This window comes from Diceros bicornis, chromosome 7 (genome assembly GCF_020826845.1).
Source record: "Diceros bicornis minor isolate mBicDic1 chromosome 7, mDicBic1.mat.cur, whole genome shotgun sequence".
In the NCBI taxonomy this organism is placed as follows: Eukaryota; Metazoa; Chordata; class Mammalia; order Perissodactyla; family Rhinocerotidae; genus Diceros; species Diceros bicornis.
The window spans coordinates 76,115,604-76,136,085 of NC_080746.1; the positions used below are offsets into that span (position 1 = coordinate 76,115,604).

Below are 20,482 nucleotides of genomic sequence, written 5' to 3' on the forward strand. Positions count from 1 at the left end.
GTTATTCTATAAGCTGCCTTTTCCACTTAATAACGGAGTGTGTACAGCTTTCCATGTGAAAGTCTACCTCATGTAAAGATCTCCACATACCTTCTTTTAAGAGTTGCATAATACTCCACTGAATGGATGTATAATCATGTATTTAACCAGTCCTCTGTTGAAGGACATTTAGGAAGTTTCCAGAATGTCGTTATTGCAAACAATGTTGCAGTATAGATCTGTGCACTAAGATCTTTGTGAGCTTATGGGTATGAGATATAGCCGTGCAGTAGATTGACTGGTTCAGATGGTTCACGCATTTAAAATGTTGATAGAGGGGCTGGCCTGGGGGCATAGCGGTTAAGTTTGCACACTCCGCTTCAGCGGACTGGCGTTCTCGGGTTCAGATTCTGGGCTTGAGGACCGGGACGCATCACTTGTCAAGCCATGCTGTGGTGGTATCCCATATAAAATAGAGGACGATGGGCACAGATGTTAGCCCAGGGCCGATCTTCCTCAGCAAAAAGAAGAGGATTAGCAACAGATGTTAGCTCAGGGCTAATCTTCCTCACAAAAAATAAAAATAAATAAATAAATAAATAAAATGTTGGTAGATGATGCCAGATTGCCCTGTAATAAAATTGTATTGCTGAAGTGAGTTGTCTAATTAGTCTTTGGTTATGTGTCCATTATTTGTTGAGAAGATAGACTCAATTTTATGCTGAATGAGATGAGAGTAATATAGACCATAGTATTCTTATATCCTTTTTCTTTTTATGATTTTCAAGTATGAAGGCAAAAATAAAAATCCCTTCTCTTTCCAAATTTGCAAGATTAACTTTGAATTTATTACCCAAAGGGTATGGTACCTTGTGCCTCAGTAATAATTAGGTTTGAAAGCACCAAGTGAATCGTGGGGTTTAGAACCTTTACTCTGAAAGGGATTTCTGCAGTTCACCTAAATAAAGATCTTGAATAGGAGAGACCCCAGGGGAGTCTGGGGAACAAAACCCTTGACAAATTGTGGTATCTTAACTGTAATCATTAATATAGATTGACTTATTTTCCTAGATGTAAGATTCTTCTCCTAGATAAAATCCTGTATAGATTTCAAGGAACATGACACCTGGAGAAATAGACAACCCTCAGTTTGCAAGTACTCAATTTACAAATGTCCTTTGTGTATGAACAGTTGCGCTAAGGACTTACCTCTACTTTGCTGCTGAAAATACCAAACTCCTCATCTTTCTCCACTGAAATAACTTAAAATGTTAATTTTCAAAAGGAAATACGGTTTAAAATTCATCATAATTCAGTAATGCCTAAGCTATCTGGTCTTTTGTCCACTGTCCTGGTAATATTACCTCCTTTTAAAACTTCATTTCTGGGGCCCGCCTGGTGGCGTATTGGTTAAGTTCACACGCTCTGCTTCAGCGGCCTGGGGTTCACAGATTCGGATCCTGGGTGCAGACTAACACACTGCTCATCAAGCCATGCTGTGGCAGGCGTCCCACATATAAAGTAGAGGAAGATGAGCATGGATGTTAGTCCAGGGCCAATCTTCCTCAGCAAAAAGAGGAGGATTGGCAATGGATGTTAGCTCAGGGCTAATCTTCCTCAGAAAAAAACTTCATTTCTGTGAACAATACCTCACCAAGTTCCTGATAATAGTCATACGAATAAACATTTGTACTACAATAGACTCATAAATGAGGAACTGTCTGTATTAGCATTTCTCTTAAACTGAACTGGAAGCTAGCCCTGTAGCTTCGCAAAACACACCCTCATTGTGATACTCACAGAATGCACTAAAGAATATGCCTCTCTCCTGTTTTTCTGCAGTTCTTCTCAGCTATAGGGGAGGAGAGCACATGCAAATCTAGATCTGCACCAGATCAGTTTTCATTTTAAGTTGAATATTTGAAAGAGTGCCCATTTCTGAAAGAAACCATTGGAAGTTATCAGTAATAAAAGACTAAGGTGAAAATCAGCAATTTAAAATCAGTTAAGGGGCGGCCCCAAGGCTTAGCGGTTGGGTGCGTGTGCTCCGCTGCTGGCGGCCCGGGTTCGGATCCCGGGCGCGCACCGACACACCGCTACTCTGGCCATGCTGAGGCCGCATCCCACATACAGCAACTAGAAGGCTGTGCAACTATGACATACAACTATCTACTGGGGCTTTGGGGGAAAAATAAAATAAAAATTAAATTAAATTAAATTAAAAAATCAGTTAAAAACCTTCAGAGGTAGGCCTCTCAGAGGCAAGACCTAGGATGGAGCAAGGATAAAGCCATGACAGAAAAGATGCCTAGAAAGGAGTGATAGTTTGTTTTGGAGGAATGGGATAATGGAACAGGCTGGCTGACGGTGTAAATTGCTTCATATTGCTGCTTGTGGCAGTAAGATATTTCATCTAAACTATTGGTCTGGAAGCAGCATCTTCATTGAAAAAGTTTCTGTTTATTTAAGGGTTGGTAGGTTGGTTTGGGCTGAGAGCTCTAAGCAGCATGTCCCACCCATTCTAATGGCACAAAGCCCCTCCATCTCTTTCCCTTATGAAAAAGACCAGCTCTACTCTTGCCATGAGGCCCACTTGTTAAGAATACAAGTTCTCCATTATGTAGGTATATTCTGCCCTTTCCAGCCCCAATTTATTATGAAAATCTTCTTGCCGAAAAATTTAAAGAATGGTACAATGTATACCTGTATAATGTATCCCACCTAAATACTACAGTTGTTATTTTGCTATATTTACTTTATTAATTGTGCCTACACTTTGGTTATAATAGTATCACACCAAGAAATTTTTAATAATAAATATCCAGACCATTGTTACATTTCCCCAGTTGTCCCAATAATGTTTTTTATAGCTGTGATTTTTTTTTTTTAAACCAGTATCCAACCTTCGCCTGTGTATGTAGTTGTAGTCTCTTAAGTCTCTTCTTTAAGAGTATAGGCTTGTAGAATATCACACATTCTGATTATGTCTGATTGTCTCCTCAAGGTTTTGTTTAATTTATCCCTGTATATCTGTATTTCTTAGAAACTGAAAGTCAAGTCCACAGGCTTGATGATAGTCAAGTTGAACATTTTCGGCAAGGACAGTGCATAGGTGGTGGTGTTGACTTCCTATTCTATCACCTCAGAAAGCCCATAGTGTCAGGTTGTCCCACTTTTAATGAGGCTAAATTTGATCACTTGGTTAAAGTGGTGGCACCAGATCTCTCAAATGTAAAATGACATATTTTCCTTTGCAATTAGTAAGTCATGGGCTATGTTGTGGAGTTTTTTGAATCATAACAGATCATTTTTATTAATGATAATGTTGATTGGAGGCAGCTGTTCAGGGTGGATTCAGTACTCCTAGTTGGCTGTTTAGAAAACTAGAAAGATGGGGCCGGCCCCGTGGCTTGGCGGTTAAGTGCGTGCGCTCCGCTGCTGGCGGCCCGGGTTCGGATCCCGGGCGAGCACCGAGACGCGCCGCTTCTCCGGCCATGCTGAGGCCGTGTCCCACATACAGCAACTAGAATGGATGTGCAACTACGACATACAACTGTCTACCGGGGCTTTGGGGGAAAAATAAATAAATAAAATTTAAAAAAAAAAAAAAAAAGACAACTAGAAAGAGATCTGCCCCAGTTGAATGGAAACAAAAGCCCGTTAGTATCTGGAGGTGGAAGCAGTGGGTGAGAAGTGCCACACAAAAAGAAAACTGCAGAAGGAAGCAGAGAGTTAGCAGTGAATTTGTTGAACCATGCTCCTGTTATATGGGATTACTTGAGAAGAGTGCATTTCTGCAAAAGCATCAAGATTGCAACAGGGCAGCTCCAGCCCAAAGGAATACTGAATCTTCTTGGGGGGAGAAGTAACCTATTGTATGGTAGTTTCCACAGTGTGTGTGTTCTGATCTAATTAGCCCCATGCTTCTTTTTAGGCCAGAAAATCAGTCCAGAAGGAAAAGCTAAAATTCAGCTTCAGCTGGTCCTGCATGCAGGGGACACAACTAACTTCCATTTTTCCAATGAAAGCACAGCAATGAAAGAGCGAGATGCAGTGAAAGACCTTCTTCAGCAGCTGCTGCCCAAATTCAAGAGGAAAGCAAATAAAGAACTGGAAGAGAAAAACAGGTGAAGGAGTAAGAGAATAGCGTTTAAGAGATACTAGGTTCTCTCCAGTCTCTCAGTAGAATGATAGCTTGTTATTTCTCACCCCTTGTGCTTCAATAGTGTGATACAGTAAAACATGAGCCTTAGTATCTTTCCTTCTGTGTTTGGTTCTCAACTTCAGCATCTTACTAGCTGTTTGGCTTTGGGCAAATGAGAATGTGTAAACTCAAGTTAAATTAACTGCCTCAAGCCTAACATTTGCTTAGAACAGAACTGAGATTGGAAGGTGCTAAGGTCCCTTCATTCCTTTTCCCAGTTCTCTGTCACAGGAAGATAAAGATACTAAACCATTAGAAGTGTATTTGTGGGGGGCCGGCCCCATGGCTTAGCGGTTAAGTGCGTGCACTCCACTACTGGCAGCCTGGGTTCGGAACCCCGGGCACGCACCAGCGCACTGCTTGTCCAGCCATGCTGAGGCGGCATCCCACATATAGCAACTAGGAGGATGTGCAACTATGACATACAACTATCTACTGGGACTTAGGGGAGGAAAGGGGGGAAAAAAGGAGGAGGATTGGCAATAGATGTTAGCTCAGGGCCGGTCTTCCTCGGCAAAAAGAGGAGGATTGGCATGGATGTTAGCTCAGGGCTGATCTTCCTCACAAAAAAAAAAAAAAAAGTGTATTTGTGAATAAGAAACCTGTAAAAAAGTTGAGAAAGCAAATAAAGTAATGAGAATTTCTGATAAGATGAATTATTCCATCACTTATATCTTTCAGGCCATCTGTGCTTATGGCTCTAAGTGCTTATCACTGAAAAATTAGTTGCTGGAAAATCTCAAGTGAACCTCCTCTCTTCCCCATTCACCTTTATTTGTGAAAGAGAATACAGTACAGTACAAATACAAACACAGTGACCGTTGTATCACTGGAATGTAGAGATGACTAGGACCAAATCTGTGCCCCAGTTCAGTCTTTGCTTCTTCAAACTTGCCACTTCATTTGTTCCTCCAAAAAGATTTTTTTACATTTAATTACTAACCAGTGGACTAAATGACCTCTGCTGCTCAATCATTACAACATGGAAGTTGTGTGTTTCTGCGTTTCATGTTAAGTCTTTTAAAAATGTTACCTAAATGGTGTTTTATTCTGGAAGTTCAATATATGCAATATATTCTATCACCAGAATGCTGCAAGAGGATCCTGTTTTGTTTCAGCTTTATAAAGACCTTGTTGTGAGTCAAGTGATCAGTGCTGAGGAATTCTGGGCCAATCGTTTAAATGTGAATGCAACAGAGAGCTCTTCCACATCTAATCATAAGCAGGATGTTGGCATTTCTGCAGCATTTCTGGTATGTGACCCTTCTAGATTTCTGAAGGGAAAAAAAAAGAAAACCCTGATATATGTGTTAACAGTGCTATTTCTTTTGTAAAATTTAGCATTTCCTTAAAGTAAATTAATGGATACTTCAGTGTCCATGGTATTCTTCTAAAATATTTTAAAAATACATAGAGTATTTTTTAAATTTGTATTTCTTTTTTTGCCAGTTTTATTTTTTTTGGTTTTTGGACTTGACCCTAGCTTGTTGGAAATCAAATGGACTTTTGAAAGAGAATCTTTTAGCAATTAGACTAATACTTATTTCCCCTAATACTTTTAAATTGAGGGCTTTCTGGTAGCTTTTTTTTTGATTGCTATATTTTACTTTTAATGCAAAGTTAAATGTATAATGACCATTCCATTATAGAAAAAGTAAGATTTGTAAGATGTATCTTAGAGAAAAATTGGGAATACCTTACCTGTGGAATTAGAAAGTGGGATTCAGTTAGTCTGTACTCTGGTGGAACCAAAGCAGCTATTAGTAAGGCCTTTCCTAAAGAAATTAATGAAATAATATATGTTTAATTATTTAGTAACCAAGGTTTATAGTGGTTTTGGTAACTGTACAAGTTTTATGTTAAAGCTCCACTAGCTATCTGTCTTTGGCCACACTTAAACATGCCCGTTTGACCGTGTTGGATTATTTATATATATATATGTGATGTTTATTTTAGGCTGATGTCCGGCCCCAAACAGATGGATGTAATGGTCTGAGATACAATTTAACCTCTGATATCATTGAATCCATATTTAGGACCTATCCAGCAGGTAAGAAGAATCAGTTTTTCCAGATAGTTAAAATATTTGTGTGGATGGATTCAGTAATATCAATGAAAAAGGAAAAGCTTTACCTTTATTCCTGATCAAGTGCAGTAAGATATGTAAAGTACTTTACCCAGTGCCTGACATGTGGTAGATATTAAGGGTTCAATATATAATGTGGTGTCATCAGTTCCTTGGTATGATGACTTTCCCATTCTTTCCATCAGTGGTTCTTAAATTTTATTTGCCCTTCAGCGTACCTGAGCAAGATCATGTGCTCCAGAGGCACCATAAATGAGTCTTTCTATAGCACTAACTCAGATCATCCTTCATGCTACCTCTAGAGTGACCTTTCTAACCCACAAATCATTTCCCTTGCAGAAATCATCGTAAAAGTATAAATTTCTTGACCATAGGCTTAGTGATTTGTGATGTGCAGCCAAGGTTGAGAGCCACTACTTCAGTCATACTTCTGACTAAACAGTGCTCTCTTAAACTATATACTGTTCTTGCTTCCCGCTTCCCCACTTCTGCCCCTTTGGTCCTTAGGAATCATGTCTCTCCTGCAGGACTCAGCTCAAGCATCGCCACCTCTATAAAATCCTGAGTTCTTCAGGCAGAAATAAGCCTCCTCCACTTTCCTTCTGTAGGGCCTTGTGTCTGCCTCAAAGAGTTATCACATTGTAATGTAATTATTTTCATATCTTTCTGATAATAACAACATAATTGTAGAGTGTTTACTGTGTGCCGGTCACCACTCTAAGGCCTTTATGTATATTAACTCATTTAATCATCACAAATACCCTATGAAGTAGGTACTGTTATTACCTGCGCATTACAGATGAGGAAACCAAGATACAGAGAGATGAAGTAATTTAATTTGCACATGGTCACACAGAAGTAAGTGGCAGACCTAGAATTTTAAACTCAGGCTTTCTGGCTTAAGAGACCAAGCTCTTAACCTCTTTGCTCGTTGGACTGTGAGCTTCTGGAGTGCTGAACTGATAGTCCAGTTGGTATGGAGATCTTTATTTCCCTAGCACCTAACACAGTGCCTTGGAATGAAGGCACACGTATGTAAATGATCAAACAAGCAAACTCAGGTCTGACTTCAAGATTCTTCGTGTTTCTACTAAAACTTCGAAAGTTGTTAATTCTCTTGGTGCAAAATAAGGTTTTGTTTGTATTTTGTTAAGATTCATAAAGGTATGAATGTCCCCTACTCTCTCAAGTTATATTTCATATTCACAATTAGATCATTATGTACAGAATATAAAGTTGAAAAGTTTCATAATCTAGTTTTTGCTGTTAGTCTATATTTCAACTAATTTGAGATGCTTTAAGAAATGGAAATTTAGTATGTAACTGTTATGGTTCTTTCCCACAGTAAAAATGAAATATGCAGAAAACGTTCCCCACAACATGACAGAAAAGGAATTCTGGACACGTTTTTTTCAGTCCCATTATTTTCACAGGGACCGGCTGAATACAGGATCAAAGGACCTCTTTGCAGAATGTGCCAAAATAGATGAAAAAGGTAACTGTTTATCCCTGACACACTCTAGCATTTAATTTGCTGCTCTCCAGTCATTAGTGCTGTTAGTGAATTTTTTTATTTCTGAGAAAGGTAAGACATGACCTGCTTTTTGTTTCATTTCTAGGGTTAAAAACAATGGTTTCATTAGGAGTGAAAAACCCACTACTTGATTTGACAGCTTTGGAAGATAAACCATTAGATGAGGTAAGTAGTAGTAAAAGGATTTGTGAGAGAAAACAGTCTTTTCCCCATCTTCAACATGTTTATAGTTTTAAAATTGCTTTAAGTCTAGATGTTCCACTTGTGAGAGTGTAAAACAAACAAAATACTGTGATTTGGAGTGACTTATGCAGAACTGCTTTTCATTAGCACTGTTTGCTATTAAAATCACCTTGGAGAACTAGAATTCCTATATGAGTTGTTAAAACTTCTTTAAAAGAATTTTCTAGCTCTCCCATCAGCAGTTCTCTAGATAATAATGAAGTCTTAATATGTTAAGTCCAGCTTTATGCCCTAGCTAACATCAATCTAAAGAAATGTGGATAAATTTAGTAGACAAGGGAAAGAGAACTCCTGTTTGCCACACCTTGAGCACACTGATGACCCTTACCCTGCACTAGCCCCAATATGTTTCAACAGCTAGACCGTCAGGTGTGACCTGCCGAGGTCCGCATCATGACTCTAGACTTACCAGTGTATCCAGTCACAGAGAAAGGAGTGATCCCTTGTGATCACGGCTAATTCCATCCTTGCCTGTATCTTCTAGGCTGGGAACCTGCCTTCCTCTGTTATTCTCTTCACACTCTTAGATTTTAATTTTCTCGTACTTCTTTTGGCTCCTTTTCTGCTAGCCATGTACACGTGCTCATACTTCCTATCTTTTTCCTTTTATTTTAGTATATGTACTCACCAGGTGAGAAAACCAATATTAAAATTTTGTTGTACAGTCTAAATTATAAATTAACAGAAATTATAAATTAACAGAAAATAATCCTTGGTGCCCAGGTGACTCATTTCCTTAATGAAGTTCAGTTGTTTTCTTGGTAATTGGTGAATCTCAGCACATTACAAATACGGCCCTCTTTAATCATCCTGAGAAAGTGAAACTTAGTGAAGCTTAGAAGTACAGCTTAATATGATGGGAGAAAATTTTTAGTGCTTTTGTTAAAAAAATAAAATTGATATATTATACATGCACATGTGTAATTTTCTTCTTCACTTTGTCTATTATCAATAGCAGTCCTTGGGCCGGCCCTGTGGCTTAGCGGTTAAGCGCGCGCGCTCCACTGCTGGCAGCCCGGGTTCGATCCCGGGCGCGCACCAACACACCGCTTCCCCGGCCATGCTGAGGCTGCGTCCCACATACAGCAACTAGAAGGATGTGCAGCTATGACATACAACTATCTACTGGGGCTTTGGGGGAAAAAGATAAATAATAATCAATAGCAGTCCAAGCTAAATATACCATAGTTGTTAAGTACATAGACTTTAAAACCAAACTACCTGGCTTAGAGTTTGTCATTTTTTAACATTTCTAAGCCCAGTTTGCTTATAAAATGAGGTTAATAGTACTGACCTTTTGGGGAGGGCGGGTAGGAAAATTGGGGAGATGTTGTTTAAGGGTACAAACTTGCAACTAGTAGGTAAATAAGTTCTGGAGATCCAGTGCACAGTGTATTCACCAATACTGTGTTATAAACTTTGAAGTTGCTAAAAGACTAGACCTTAGTTGTTCTCACTGCAAAAAAAAAAAATGGTAATTATGTGACATGATAGAGGTATTAGCTACAGTGGTAATGATGTTGCGATATATAAATGTATCAACTCAACACGTTGTATACTTTAAACTTACACATTATTATGTGTCAGTTATCCTCAATTTAAAAAATGCAAAAACAAAGTGCTGACCTTATGAAATCGCCGCAAAAGTTAAGAGAACCTGGTACATAGTATGTGCTCAATAAGTAATAGATGTTACTATTATTATCTACGGTTTTTTAGTGCCTGCATAGTATTCCATTGTATGCATATATAAACATTTATATAACCACCCCCCTTAATAGAAATATTGGTGGATTGAATTTTTCCTTTGGTGCCTCTTCTGTTATCCTCTAGTTGTTGTTCCTGTCCCAGGTTATGGTCTTGGGCCTCCTTCTGAATACATTCTCTCCATTCCATTGCTTTAAATACTATCGATGATGAATCCCAAATAGCCCAAATGTGTCTAAACCCAGAACTCCAGAATCACATACCCAACTGCCTACTTGATATCTTCACTTAGATAATTCATGGACACCTCAACATAACATGTCCAAAATGGAACCTCTGATTGCCATCCTCATAAGTCTATTTCTCCCTGGCTCTTCCCTATCTCAGTAAAATAAAAACATTGCCATAGACTCAGTTGCTCAAACCAAAACCTAGAAGTCTCCTTGATTCCTCCCTGTCCGTCACCTCCAGCATTCAGTTCGTCAGCAAGTCCTCTGCAGTGCATCCCTCATCTGCCTGCATCTCTACCTTCACAGACACTTGCACCTCTTGCTCTGAGGCTGTCACCATTTTTGGTTTGATTGCTTGCATTAGCCTCCTAATTGATCTTGTTTCCACTTTTGTTCCCTATAGTTTATTCTCCCCTAGCAGTAAGAGTGACAAATCAGATCATCATGCTCCCTGTGTAAAACTCTTCAGTGGCTTCTCACTGAACTTAAAATCAAAACTCCTACAAGACGCTTCTTGATTTGGCCTTTGCTTACTTCTACTTCAGTTTGGGCCACTTTCACTCATTCATGCTTCAGACACAGTGGCCATCTTTCAGGTCCATCCCAAGCTTTTTCTACCTCAGGGCCTTTGTATTTGCTATTCCTTCTTCTTGCTCTTCTACGTGACTAGTTTCTGCCCATCTTTTAGACATCTGTTCTAATGTCACTTCTTCAGAGACACCATCCCTAACCTCCCTATCTAAAGAAGCTTCTCCTCCCAGTGCATTCACTACATCATATCACTCTCTTTATTTTCTTCATAGCATTTGTCACTTTCAAAAGTGTTCTTGTTTTTATCTTATTTTGCTTGTCAACTGTCAGTCTCCTCTCAGTAAAGTATAAATTCCAGGAGGCTGACTTTTATTTCCTGGCCTGTCACTAACACATGGCATGTATTAGGCCTCAGGAATTATTTGATAAAGGAATGAATGGCGTGTGAGTCTCCCCATGATCTTTCTTTTACCCCTTTAGCTTTACGTCTTACCAATAGCTGGCCCACCCTTCATTCCACGTATACCGAACTACGTACAAACCCGTGACACAATATGTGTTACATTGCTTCTGTACCTTTGAAGTAGTTTCCTCTCCCTGAGATGTTGTCTCCATGACTGCCTTGCAAGCACCTGTTCATCTTACAGGGCTCCATGAAGCTTTTTCAAACTTATTCCTCCTCTCCTCCGGTGAGATTGACACTTCCTCTCTTGTAGCACCTATAAGTCTTAACTCTGTGTACTGGCTTTCAGCCTAGCATCCCACTAACTAGTATTTTGGCTCTTTTGGTGCAGGGTCTTATAGCTTTCGATCTACAGGGGCTAGCATATAGCATGCACTCAATACGTTTGAAAATATTACCTCATTTAATTCTCCAATATCCTATTTTATGGAGCTTGGAAAAGTTGACTAACTTGCCTAGACTAATGTTGTAAAAGTGATAAAGCCAGAATTTGAATCCATATCTATCTGACTGCAGAGTCCTTGCTTTTTTCCACTATATTCTGTTCCTTCATTTAATATTTTGCTAACTAGATCCAAAATTGCTCTTAAAAAAAAAATGCAGGTTAGGATGAAGACTTTTTTGTGATGCTTAAAGAAGTTAATGGTATTTCTTAATTTTTTATGTGTATAATGTCACATATTTTTAAATGTTTACCTGTAAATATTTAGTAATGCTCAGAATTAGTAGTCCTGTCATCCAGAAAATTTTTTCAACTAAGCATGTCTCTCAGATAAGAAAACCAGAACCTTACTTTGATTTTTAATCCATTAAATTGTTTCTCATAGGGCTATGGTATTTCCTCTGTGCCGTCTACTTCTAATTCTAAATCCATAAAGGAGAATAGTAATGCTGCCATCATCAAGAGATTTAACCATCACAGTGCCATGGTCTTGGCAGCAGGTCTCAGGAAACAGTTAAGTATATGTACAAAGGTGTGGTAACTGTGCTTTCCAAGAGAGCCAGGTGGACTTGTGTTGTTGTTCTGCTTGTGGTTTTTAACATTAATTTTTTTTCCTTTGTTTTAAGAGAAGCACAAAATGAACAAAATGGTGAGCCCAGCAGCATCGATGGAAATTCTGGAGATGCAGACAGCTTTCAGCCAGCAGTCAAAAGGGTATGGGGAAATGTCTGGAAGGTTTAGGGCTCAGGTTTCTCCAGATACCTTATATAATTGCTAGTACTTTATGTTGACCCTTGATTATTTCAAATGACTCAGTTGTCCTGACCAAGACATTAAGCGTTTGGCTTAAATCATAGAACATTTTTTTTTTTTTGGCTTCTCCTTATCTTTTTTTTTTTTTTTTAATTTTTTGTTTATTGCAGTAACATTGGTTTATAACAAATCATAGAACATTTTAAAGAGCACTTCCTCAATTTTGGCTTGCCAGTCAACTTTCCATGGACTCCAGTCTGTTAACTGCTTTTTATTGGTCTTTTTTTTTTTTTCTTCACATGTACACATACACACATATTAACATATAGTTTGTTTTCTGGGAAAGAGTATTCAACAAAGGCAGTATGACAGAAAGAAAAACTAAAGGTTTGTGTATATGATTTAAAAAGATAGGATTTGGCCCTCATATTAAACCTAGCATGTCAGAGCCAGGAATGTCTTCTCATTAAATATTGAAGAAATCGCTTGGGTATGGGGAAGTATGGACAGAGTTATCTACTGCGTATTCCTTCTTTCCCTGTGACTTTGTGAAGCTACTCTATCCCTCGATTTTTTTAAGTTCCTCCTGCCCCAGTTATAAAGCTTTCTTACAGGGCGATCAGGCAACATGTATTAAAATTTTAAAGGTTTATGCCGTTAATTCCACATCTGGACAGGATTTCACTGTGGACATTTATTTTTTAAAAAGTCATGTGCAAATATTTATTTTATTTTTTGTGTGTGTGAGGAAGATCAGCCCTGAGCTAACATCCATGCTAATCCTCCTCTTTTTGCTGAGGAAGACCGGCTCTGAGCTAACATCTACTGCCAATCCTCCTCCTTTTTTTCCCCAAAGCCCCAGTAGATAGTTGTATGTCAGAGTTGCACATCCTTTTAGTTGCTGTATGTGGGATGCGGCCTCAGCATGGCCGGAGAAGCGGTGCGTCAGTGTGCGCCCGGGATCCGAACCCGGGTCGCCAGTAGCAGAGCGCGCACACTTAACCGCTAAGCCACAGGGCCAGCCCATGTGCAAATATTTAGATACAAATATTCATTACAGTATACAATATTATAATAGAGAAAACAGCAGACGACATCCTAATATCGATGGTACGTGATACAGTGGAGACTGATGCAGCCGTTAATGACTTCAGAAAGATTAGTGATATATTGAATTAAAGAGTTCACGTATACCATAACAATAGTTCAGTTCATAAAAAGTAAAATTCAATGGGGCTGGCCCCGTGGCATAGCGGTTAAGCGCACGCGCTCCGCTGCTGGCGGCCTGGCTTCGGATCCGGACGCGCACCAACGCACCGCTTGTCTGGCCATGCTGAGGTGGCGTCCAACGTACAGCAACTCGAAGGATGTGCGCCTATGATATACAACTATCTACTGGGGCTTCGGGGAGAAAAAGGGGAAAAAAAAAAAAAGAATTGGCAATAGATGTTAGCTCAGGGCCGGTCTTCCTCAGCAAAAAAAGAGGAGGATTAGCATGGATGTTAGCACAGGACTGATCTTACTCACAAAAAAAAAAAAAAAAAGTTAAATTCAAGAAACTACATTTGGGCCGGCCCCGTGGCTTAGCGGTTAAGTGCGCGCGCTCCGCTGCTGGCGGCCCGGGTTCGGATCCCGGGCACGCAGCGACGCACCGCTTCTCTGGCCGTGCTGAGGCCGCATCCCATATACAGCAACTAGAAGGATGTGCAGCTATGACATACAACTATCTACTGGGGCTTTGAGGGGGGAGGGGGGAACCATTTTTAAGTTGGCTAAACTATTATATTAGGTGGTGGGAAACAAAAGTGAATAAGACAGACTTCCTATCCTCAGAGTTTAGTATCTATAGGTAAACAAAATTAAAAGAATAATTAGAACACAAAATTTAAAATATAGTAATTGTATTATTTACAGTATGAACCAAAGAGAATAAAAATAAATAAGTAAAAAGACTTCACAGAACAGACTTATGATATAATTTCACATGTGAAAAAAAGAAGTTTATGAACTTTAAAAAGGCCTTTAAAAGAATATACTAAATGGTTATCTTTTTTATAAAGGGATTATGGGTGTCTTATACTTTATCTCATGTATTTCAGTAACTTAATATGTTTCTACAGGCATATACACCTTTAAAATTAACAAAGCCAATAAGATATATCTTTTCTGAATGAAGAAAAGTGAAACTAAAATGTAGATTTTAGGGAGATGTTAAAGAAGAAATCTAGGAAGTGATGCTTTTCTTTGCAATATAGTCATGTGTTGCTTAACGACAGGGATAGTCTGAGAAATGCATCATTGGGGATTTCGTTGTGTGAACATCATAGAGTCTACTTACACACACCTAGATGGTATAGCCTACTACGCACCTAGGCTGTATGGTGCTAATATTATGGGACCACCATCGTGTGTACGGTCCGTAGTTGACTGAAACATCGTTATGCAGCACGTTGTTATACTGTTGCACTAAGTACTCTTGATTCTTGGTAGTAAGACAGTTGTCAAAAATGATTGTGTGAATTTTCACAGTATTCAATAATGCTGACTCTAGATATTTCTTCGAGTCAATAGTTTTGAGTCAACCCTCTGCAAAGGATTTTATAGAATGAGACATTCAGAGGTAATAATAATAGAGTCCTTACATTTATGGATCTTTCAGTTAAGTATGGAAGTCAGGTGATCTAACTAGGCCTTGGCATAAGTTTCAGATTGGGATTATTATGGGAAGTTAGGTAGGTACGTAACTTAGGTAAGGCAACGGCAGGGGTAGAAATGAGCTTGACATATGTGAAAGGTAGTGAAGACATCAGGATGCCTTGAAGTTGGCTGAAGGGTATAGAGTTGGGAAAGGAGTAAAATTAGGCTTAGTCTAGGTAAAGTGGAACTGACCGATGTGTTACTCTGAATATCATGCTGAGGTCAGATGTGTTCCTGTACTACAAGGGGACTATTCAGACTCTTAAAATAGGGACAATTTAAAATAATAATTTTTCAAATTGATCTTTTTTTGAGATATATTTAATAACTTAAATGTTTTGATCCTAGTCTTGGTAGCAACAGATGCGAGTTGACCAGATAAATTTCATTGCAGTGTAGAGGATGAAATATTGTAGAATTATTTTCACAAATATTTACATAGATTGTCTTCAAGTGTCTTTATAATTAGTGTTTTTATTATAAGGCTGTAGAAATTTAGCAGTTTGTTACTAACACAGGAGAAAACAGATTAATAAAACCAACATAAAGAGTCCAGAAGTAAACCCAAATACATGGAGCAATTAAATATATATATGATAAACATGGGATTTCAGAATCAGTGAGAAAAACATTATTCTACAAATTTTGTTAGGAGGACTGATTAATAATTTAGTAAAAAGAAGCTCAGATTCCCTACCTTACTCCTTATTCCAAAGTAAATTCCAAATGGATCAAAGATTTAAGCAAAATATTAATCCACAGAAGCAGCAGCAAAAAGGGAATAATTAAAACCAAAAAACACCAAATTGGAAGAAAAGGTATTTGCAACACATATAATAAAATTAGTCTCTTATTTTTTGGGGGGTGGGGGGGAATAGTAAAATACACATTTTCACCTACCAGATTGTCAAAAATTAGAAGTTCAGTAGTAATTTAGTATGGCCAGAGTATAGGAAAACAGGTACTCTCTGTAAGTTGTTGGTGAGAAGACTGGTTCAGCTATTTGTAGAGCAGTCATCTTTAGGAAGTGAAGTTCACAGTGGGAAGACTTCCTATTTTACCCTCTGTACAGTTTTACTTTTCCAGTCATGTTCATTACTTTCGTAAAGGAAAGTTACAATAAAAAGTGCTGTGTTAATAATTATAGGCGAAGTTACAAGAGTCCATTGAATATGAAGACTTGGGAAAAAATAATTCCATAAAAACGATTGCACTAAACCTCAAGAAGTCAGATAGGTAAGTTTGGTCAATATTAAATTAACTTGAGGCAGAAGTTATATAACACAAGTCATTGCAGAATTCATTCTGCAAGTGTAGCACTCAAGTTTTAATCATTTTGTTACCATAAAAGTACAGTATCTTTTCTCCTTAAAAATTTACTTTGTGCATCTCAGGAAAGGATCCTAAATGATCAAAGCCAGGAAAATAAATTTTGGTGCTCTGTACTGTTTTCTTCTTATTGCCCATGTAGAAATTAAATTATTTTATTAAAATTTCTTCAGCTATATTATCATTTTTTGCTTTGGGGAGAATGTTGTATTGAGACTGCTAAAATATTTAAAAGACAAATGTTGAGCGCTTTTATTCTGTGTGACTAGTAATTTCTTTGTTCTTTGCCAACCTTCAGGTATTATCATGGTCCAACTCCAATCCAGTCACTACAGTATGCAACAAGTCAGGACATTATTAATTCTTTTCAAAGTATTAGACAGGAAATGGAAGCTTATGCACCCAAATTAACTCAGGTAGGTGACTTGTATTGTTTGAAAACCGGAATTCTCATAGTTACTTCCTCAATTTATGAGCACAACCAAATTGAACTATACAACTGACATTTTAGTTGAGTTTAAAGACATATTTCTGCTGAATAAATTGAAAAGATCAAGAAGTAGGGAGAAGAAGTATTTGGCATATTCAAGAAGCATCTGAAGATGATAATGGAAAATAAGATGAGTTTTGTGATTGCTGATTTTTTACTTCCATATACACAATTTTATTGGGCAAATCTCCCAGGTTTCCAGAAACCTTCTGGACATCACTCTCTCGATATTCTGCATGACCTCAAAATCAGAATACATAAAATAGAGCTCATTATCCATTCTTCATTTTTCCTGCCCTCGTTCATACCGTCAGTTGATCAGCGAGTTCTGTCAGTTCTTCTAGACGTCTGGACTCCGTCTCCTTGGTTTAGGCAAACCTGGTCGCTTCTCCACACCACCGCTGCAAGTTACCTTTCTGAAAACATAAATCTGGTCTTATTACTGCAGCTTAAAAGCCTTCACTGCCCACCTTCATGGCCACAGTAGTTGTCTGAATGCCTGTACGTCCTCGCCCTTAACCCACGTCTCCATTCCCAGCTCCAGCCGCATCTCCACTGTTCCCTTTCACACGTAGCCCAGAGGCCTGTGCTCCAGCCTAGCGCACTAACTACCCAGAGATTTTAATCGTATCATCTTCGTGCTTCCTGTGCTTTTGCTCATGATTTCTCTCTTAGAATGCCCTAAGCCTGTTTCTGCCCCTGGGAACTAATAATGATTATTCAAGACTCAGCTCAAATTTCATTGCCTCTGTAAAGCAGTCCTCACCATGCTCAGTAACAAGTTAGTTTTTTCTTTTTCTCTGTTTTCACAAACACTGAGGCACTGAGTTCATACCTGTATTGTAGTGCTTATTACATATTAGGACTTATTTTTTTACTTTTTATTTTGAAGTAATCTCCAATTTACAGAAAGTTGCAAAAAAAAAAGTTTTCTGACCCATTTTGAGAGTAGATTCCTTTACCCCTAAAAATTTCAGTGCATATTTCCTAAAATAAGGCATTCTCATGAATAACACAATTATAGAAACAAGTTAATATTGATAAAGTATTATTATGTAACCTATAGGTCTTACAAAAATTTTGCTATTTATACCACCAACGTCCCTTATAGCAAGAGAAAACTTTTCTTCTTGGTTCAGCATCCAAGTCAGGTTCATAGGTTGCATTTAGTTCTCATGTCTCTTTAGTCTCCTTTAAAATGAAATCGTTTCTCAATCTTTTTTTGTCTTTTATGACCTAGATATTTGAAAAGTTCAGGCCAGTTTTTTGTGTGTGTGTGTGTGTGTGTGTGAGGAAGATCAGCCCTGAGCTAACATCTGCCAATCCTCCTCTTTTTGCTGAGGAAGACTGGCCGTGGGCTAACATCCATGCCCATCTTCCTCCACTTTATATGGGACACCACCACAGCATGGCTCACCAAGCGGTGCATCTGTGCGCGGCCCGGGATCCGAACCGGCGAACCCCGGGCCACCGCAGCGGAACGCGCACGCTTAACCGCTTGCGCCACCGGGCTGTCAGGCCAGTTTTTTGTAGCATGTCCTCAGTTTGAGTTGCCTCTAGTGTTTCCTCGTGATTGGATTCACATTCTGCATCTTTGGCAGGAATACCACAGGAGTGACGTGTAGGTGATATGTCGTCCTCAGTGTGTTGTAACGGGGCACAGGTTTATTTGTCCTAACTTGTGATATTAACTTTCATCACTTGGTTAACATGGTGTCTGCCTGGTTTTCCACCAAAAAGTTACTATTCTTCCCTTTCTGATTAATAAGTATTTTCTGGAGTGAATGTTAAGACTATGTAAATGTTCTATTTCCCATCAAACTTTTACCTACTATTTTTTTAGACTCCATTGATGATTCTTGCTGAAAACTATTATTACCGTGGTAGTGGTTAAATGAGTGCTTTTCTAATTCCATCGTCCCTTCTACCTTTATCAGTTGACATTCTGCTAAAAGGAAGAGTTTCTCTTCCCTTCTCCTGTATTTGTCTATTTATATCAGCATGGATTCTTATATTATTCTATGGGTTATAAACTGTTGCTATCATTTTTTTCTTTTTTTAAACTGAGGTATGATTTACCTACAGTAAAATTTACCCTCTTTAGTCCATTGTTCTGCAAATTTTAATAAACATATACAGTCATGTAATCACCAACACAATCAAGATAAAAGTTTTGTCACCCCCAAAAATGTACCCATGCCCCTTTATAGTCAGACCCTTCCCATGCCCTTCACACTGACTCCTGTGTCTTTCTGACAATATTTTCATCAATTTTTTGAGCACCTTCCTATTTTGTGGCACCATGAGATAGATGTTCCAGGCTCATCTTAAACTTTCCCTGCCCAGCCACAGAATCTTCCTTTTAGTGCTGAGTAGATTTAGAAATCAAGATCTGTGTACTCATTGCTGTTGAGGTGTCATTTGCTGCTGGTGTGATTGTCCCCTCAGCGGACAGAGCTAGGAAATACATGTATGTACATATATGCACACAGACCAAATTTGGGATTATTTGACTGCTACTTTCTTTCTAGACTGTAATTGTCTGACATCTGGCCTTGGGGCTCAAGTAGACTCATTCAACTTTTTTAAGCTGTGGTCTATCTTAAATGTTTAGATTCTTCCCCACATCCACCCTACCACACACCCACCCCAAAAAATGATTTCATCATCTGAGACACATGGATTGAGTAGGAAGGCCCAAGAGATGATCGCTCCTCGGATGTGTACACCTGAGTGCAGCCAGTGGGTGTCAGCAAGCTCAGGGATCCCTGAAGCTTCTGGTACGGTGCACTATGAAATTTCTGACAAGGGAAATAGGAGTAAAGTGAACTCCCATGTCCCTTTGACTTATGATTGTCACGTGCTGTACTCTTACAGCAAGTGAAAAAAAATTCTTTTTCATCCAGCGCATACACACATGGATTTCTGCCTGTAAAACCTGCACTGAAAAACCTTAGACACACTAACCCTGCTCTTGAGCTGTTCAATGGATGGTTTGTTGCTCTCTATTGCCACAGTGCCTGGCACTGGTTAGGCACTCGTTGAATAAACAGGTCAGTTATGTCCCTATGTGTTGATACCGATAATAGTGTGGAATGTCTTTTTTCCCCTTTCGGCTAAGTATATTCACTTCCCTGAAAAATGACAAATGATGTATTCCTGCTCTTTTTTTTTTTTTTTTTAACTGCCAGCAAGGATACATGTTAACATGCTGTTTTACTTGACTTGTTTTCTTTCCTCAACTCAATTTTAATTTCAGTGGTAAAGAGTTCACAAGTTCAGGTGAGTTGGTGCTTAAGAAAGGGCTTGACTAGGCAAAAGCGTGTGAGTTTTGAGACACCTATGGACTTGCCTGGTTGGTATTCCTGGAAGATTGGTAGGTATTCTGTTTCTGCACACACTGTGTTTCTGGCCTCATGGAAAGTAGTTCACTCTGGTTTCTATAAATTACGTATTTATACAGGAGTAAAGACTTACTGGATATCATGCTGTAAAACTGAAATGTTAAGTAAGAGAGATGGCAAAATGAGGAAAACCACTTTCCCTGTCTTAATTTCTTTCAGGTACTCTCAAGTAGCGCTGCCAGTAGTACCATCACAGCACTGTCACCTGGAGGAGCACTTATGCAGGGAGGGACACAGCAAGCCATCAACCGTATGTGCTGGGCCACCTTCTGCTGCTGTCCCCTTACTTGAGCTTTCAAGAGCAAGGCGAGAGTAGTGCTCAAGTTTTACTGGTTTTCCTTTAGAACATTTCTGAGATTTCTGCTTTGTTTTTATGCATTCAGATCCTGA

At 38.8% G+C, this 20,482-nt stretch overlaps 1 protein-coding gene across 1 annotated transcript in view; it reads left to right on the top strand.

Annotated features, from left to right (window-relative positions):
• The window catches only part of GTF2H1 (general transcription factor IIH subunit 1), a 34,702-nt gene that overhangs the window by 8,270 nt on the left and 5,950 nt on the right, over nt 1-20,482 (top strand). The window contains exons 3-12 of the mRNA XM_058546101.1: nt 3,914-4,106; nt 5,271-5,436; nt 6,140-6,233; nt 7,615-7,764; nt 7,889-7,968; nt 11,805-11,932; nt 12,046-12,133; nt 16,017-16,105; nt 16,497-16,614; nt 20,252-20,342. Coding sequence (XP_058402084.1) covers nt 3,914-4,106; nt 5,271-5,436; nt 6,140-6,233; nt 7,615-7,764; nt 7,889-7,968; nt 11,805-11,932; nt 12,046-12,133; nt 16,017-16,105; nt 16,497-16,614; nt 20,252-20,342 — 1,197 coding nt within the window. The remainder of the gene's footprint in view (nt 1-3,913; nt 4,107-5,270; nt 5,437-6,139; nt 6,234-7,614; nt 7,765-7,888; nt 7,969-11,804; nt 11,933-12,045; nt 12,134-16,016; nt 16,106-16,496; nt 16,615-20,251; nt 20,343-20,482) is intronic.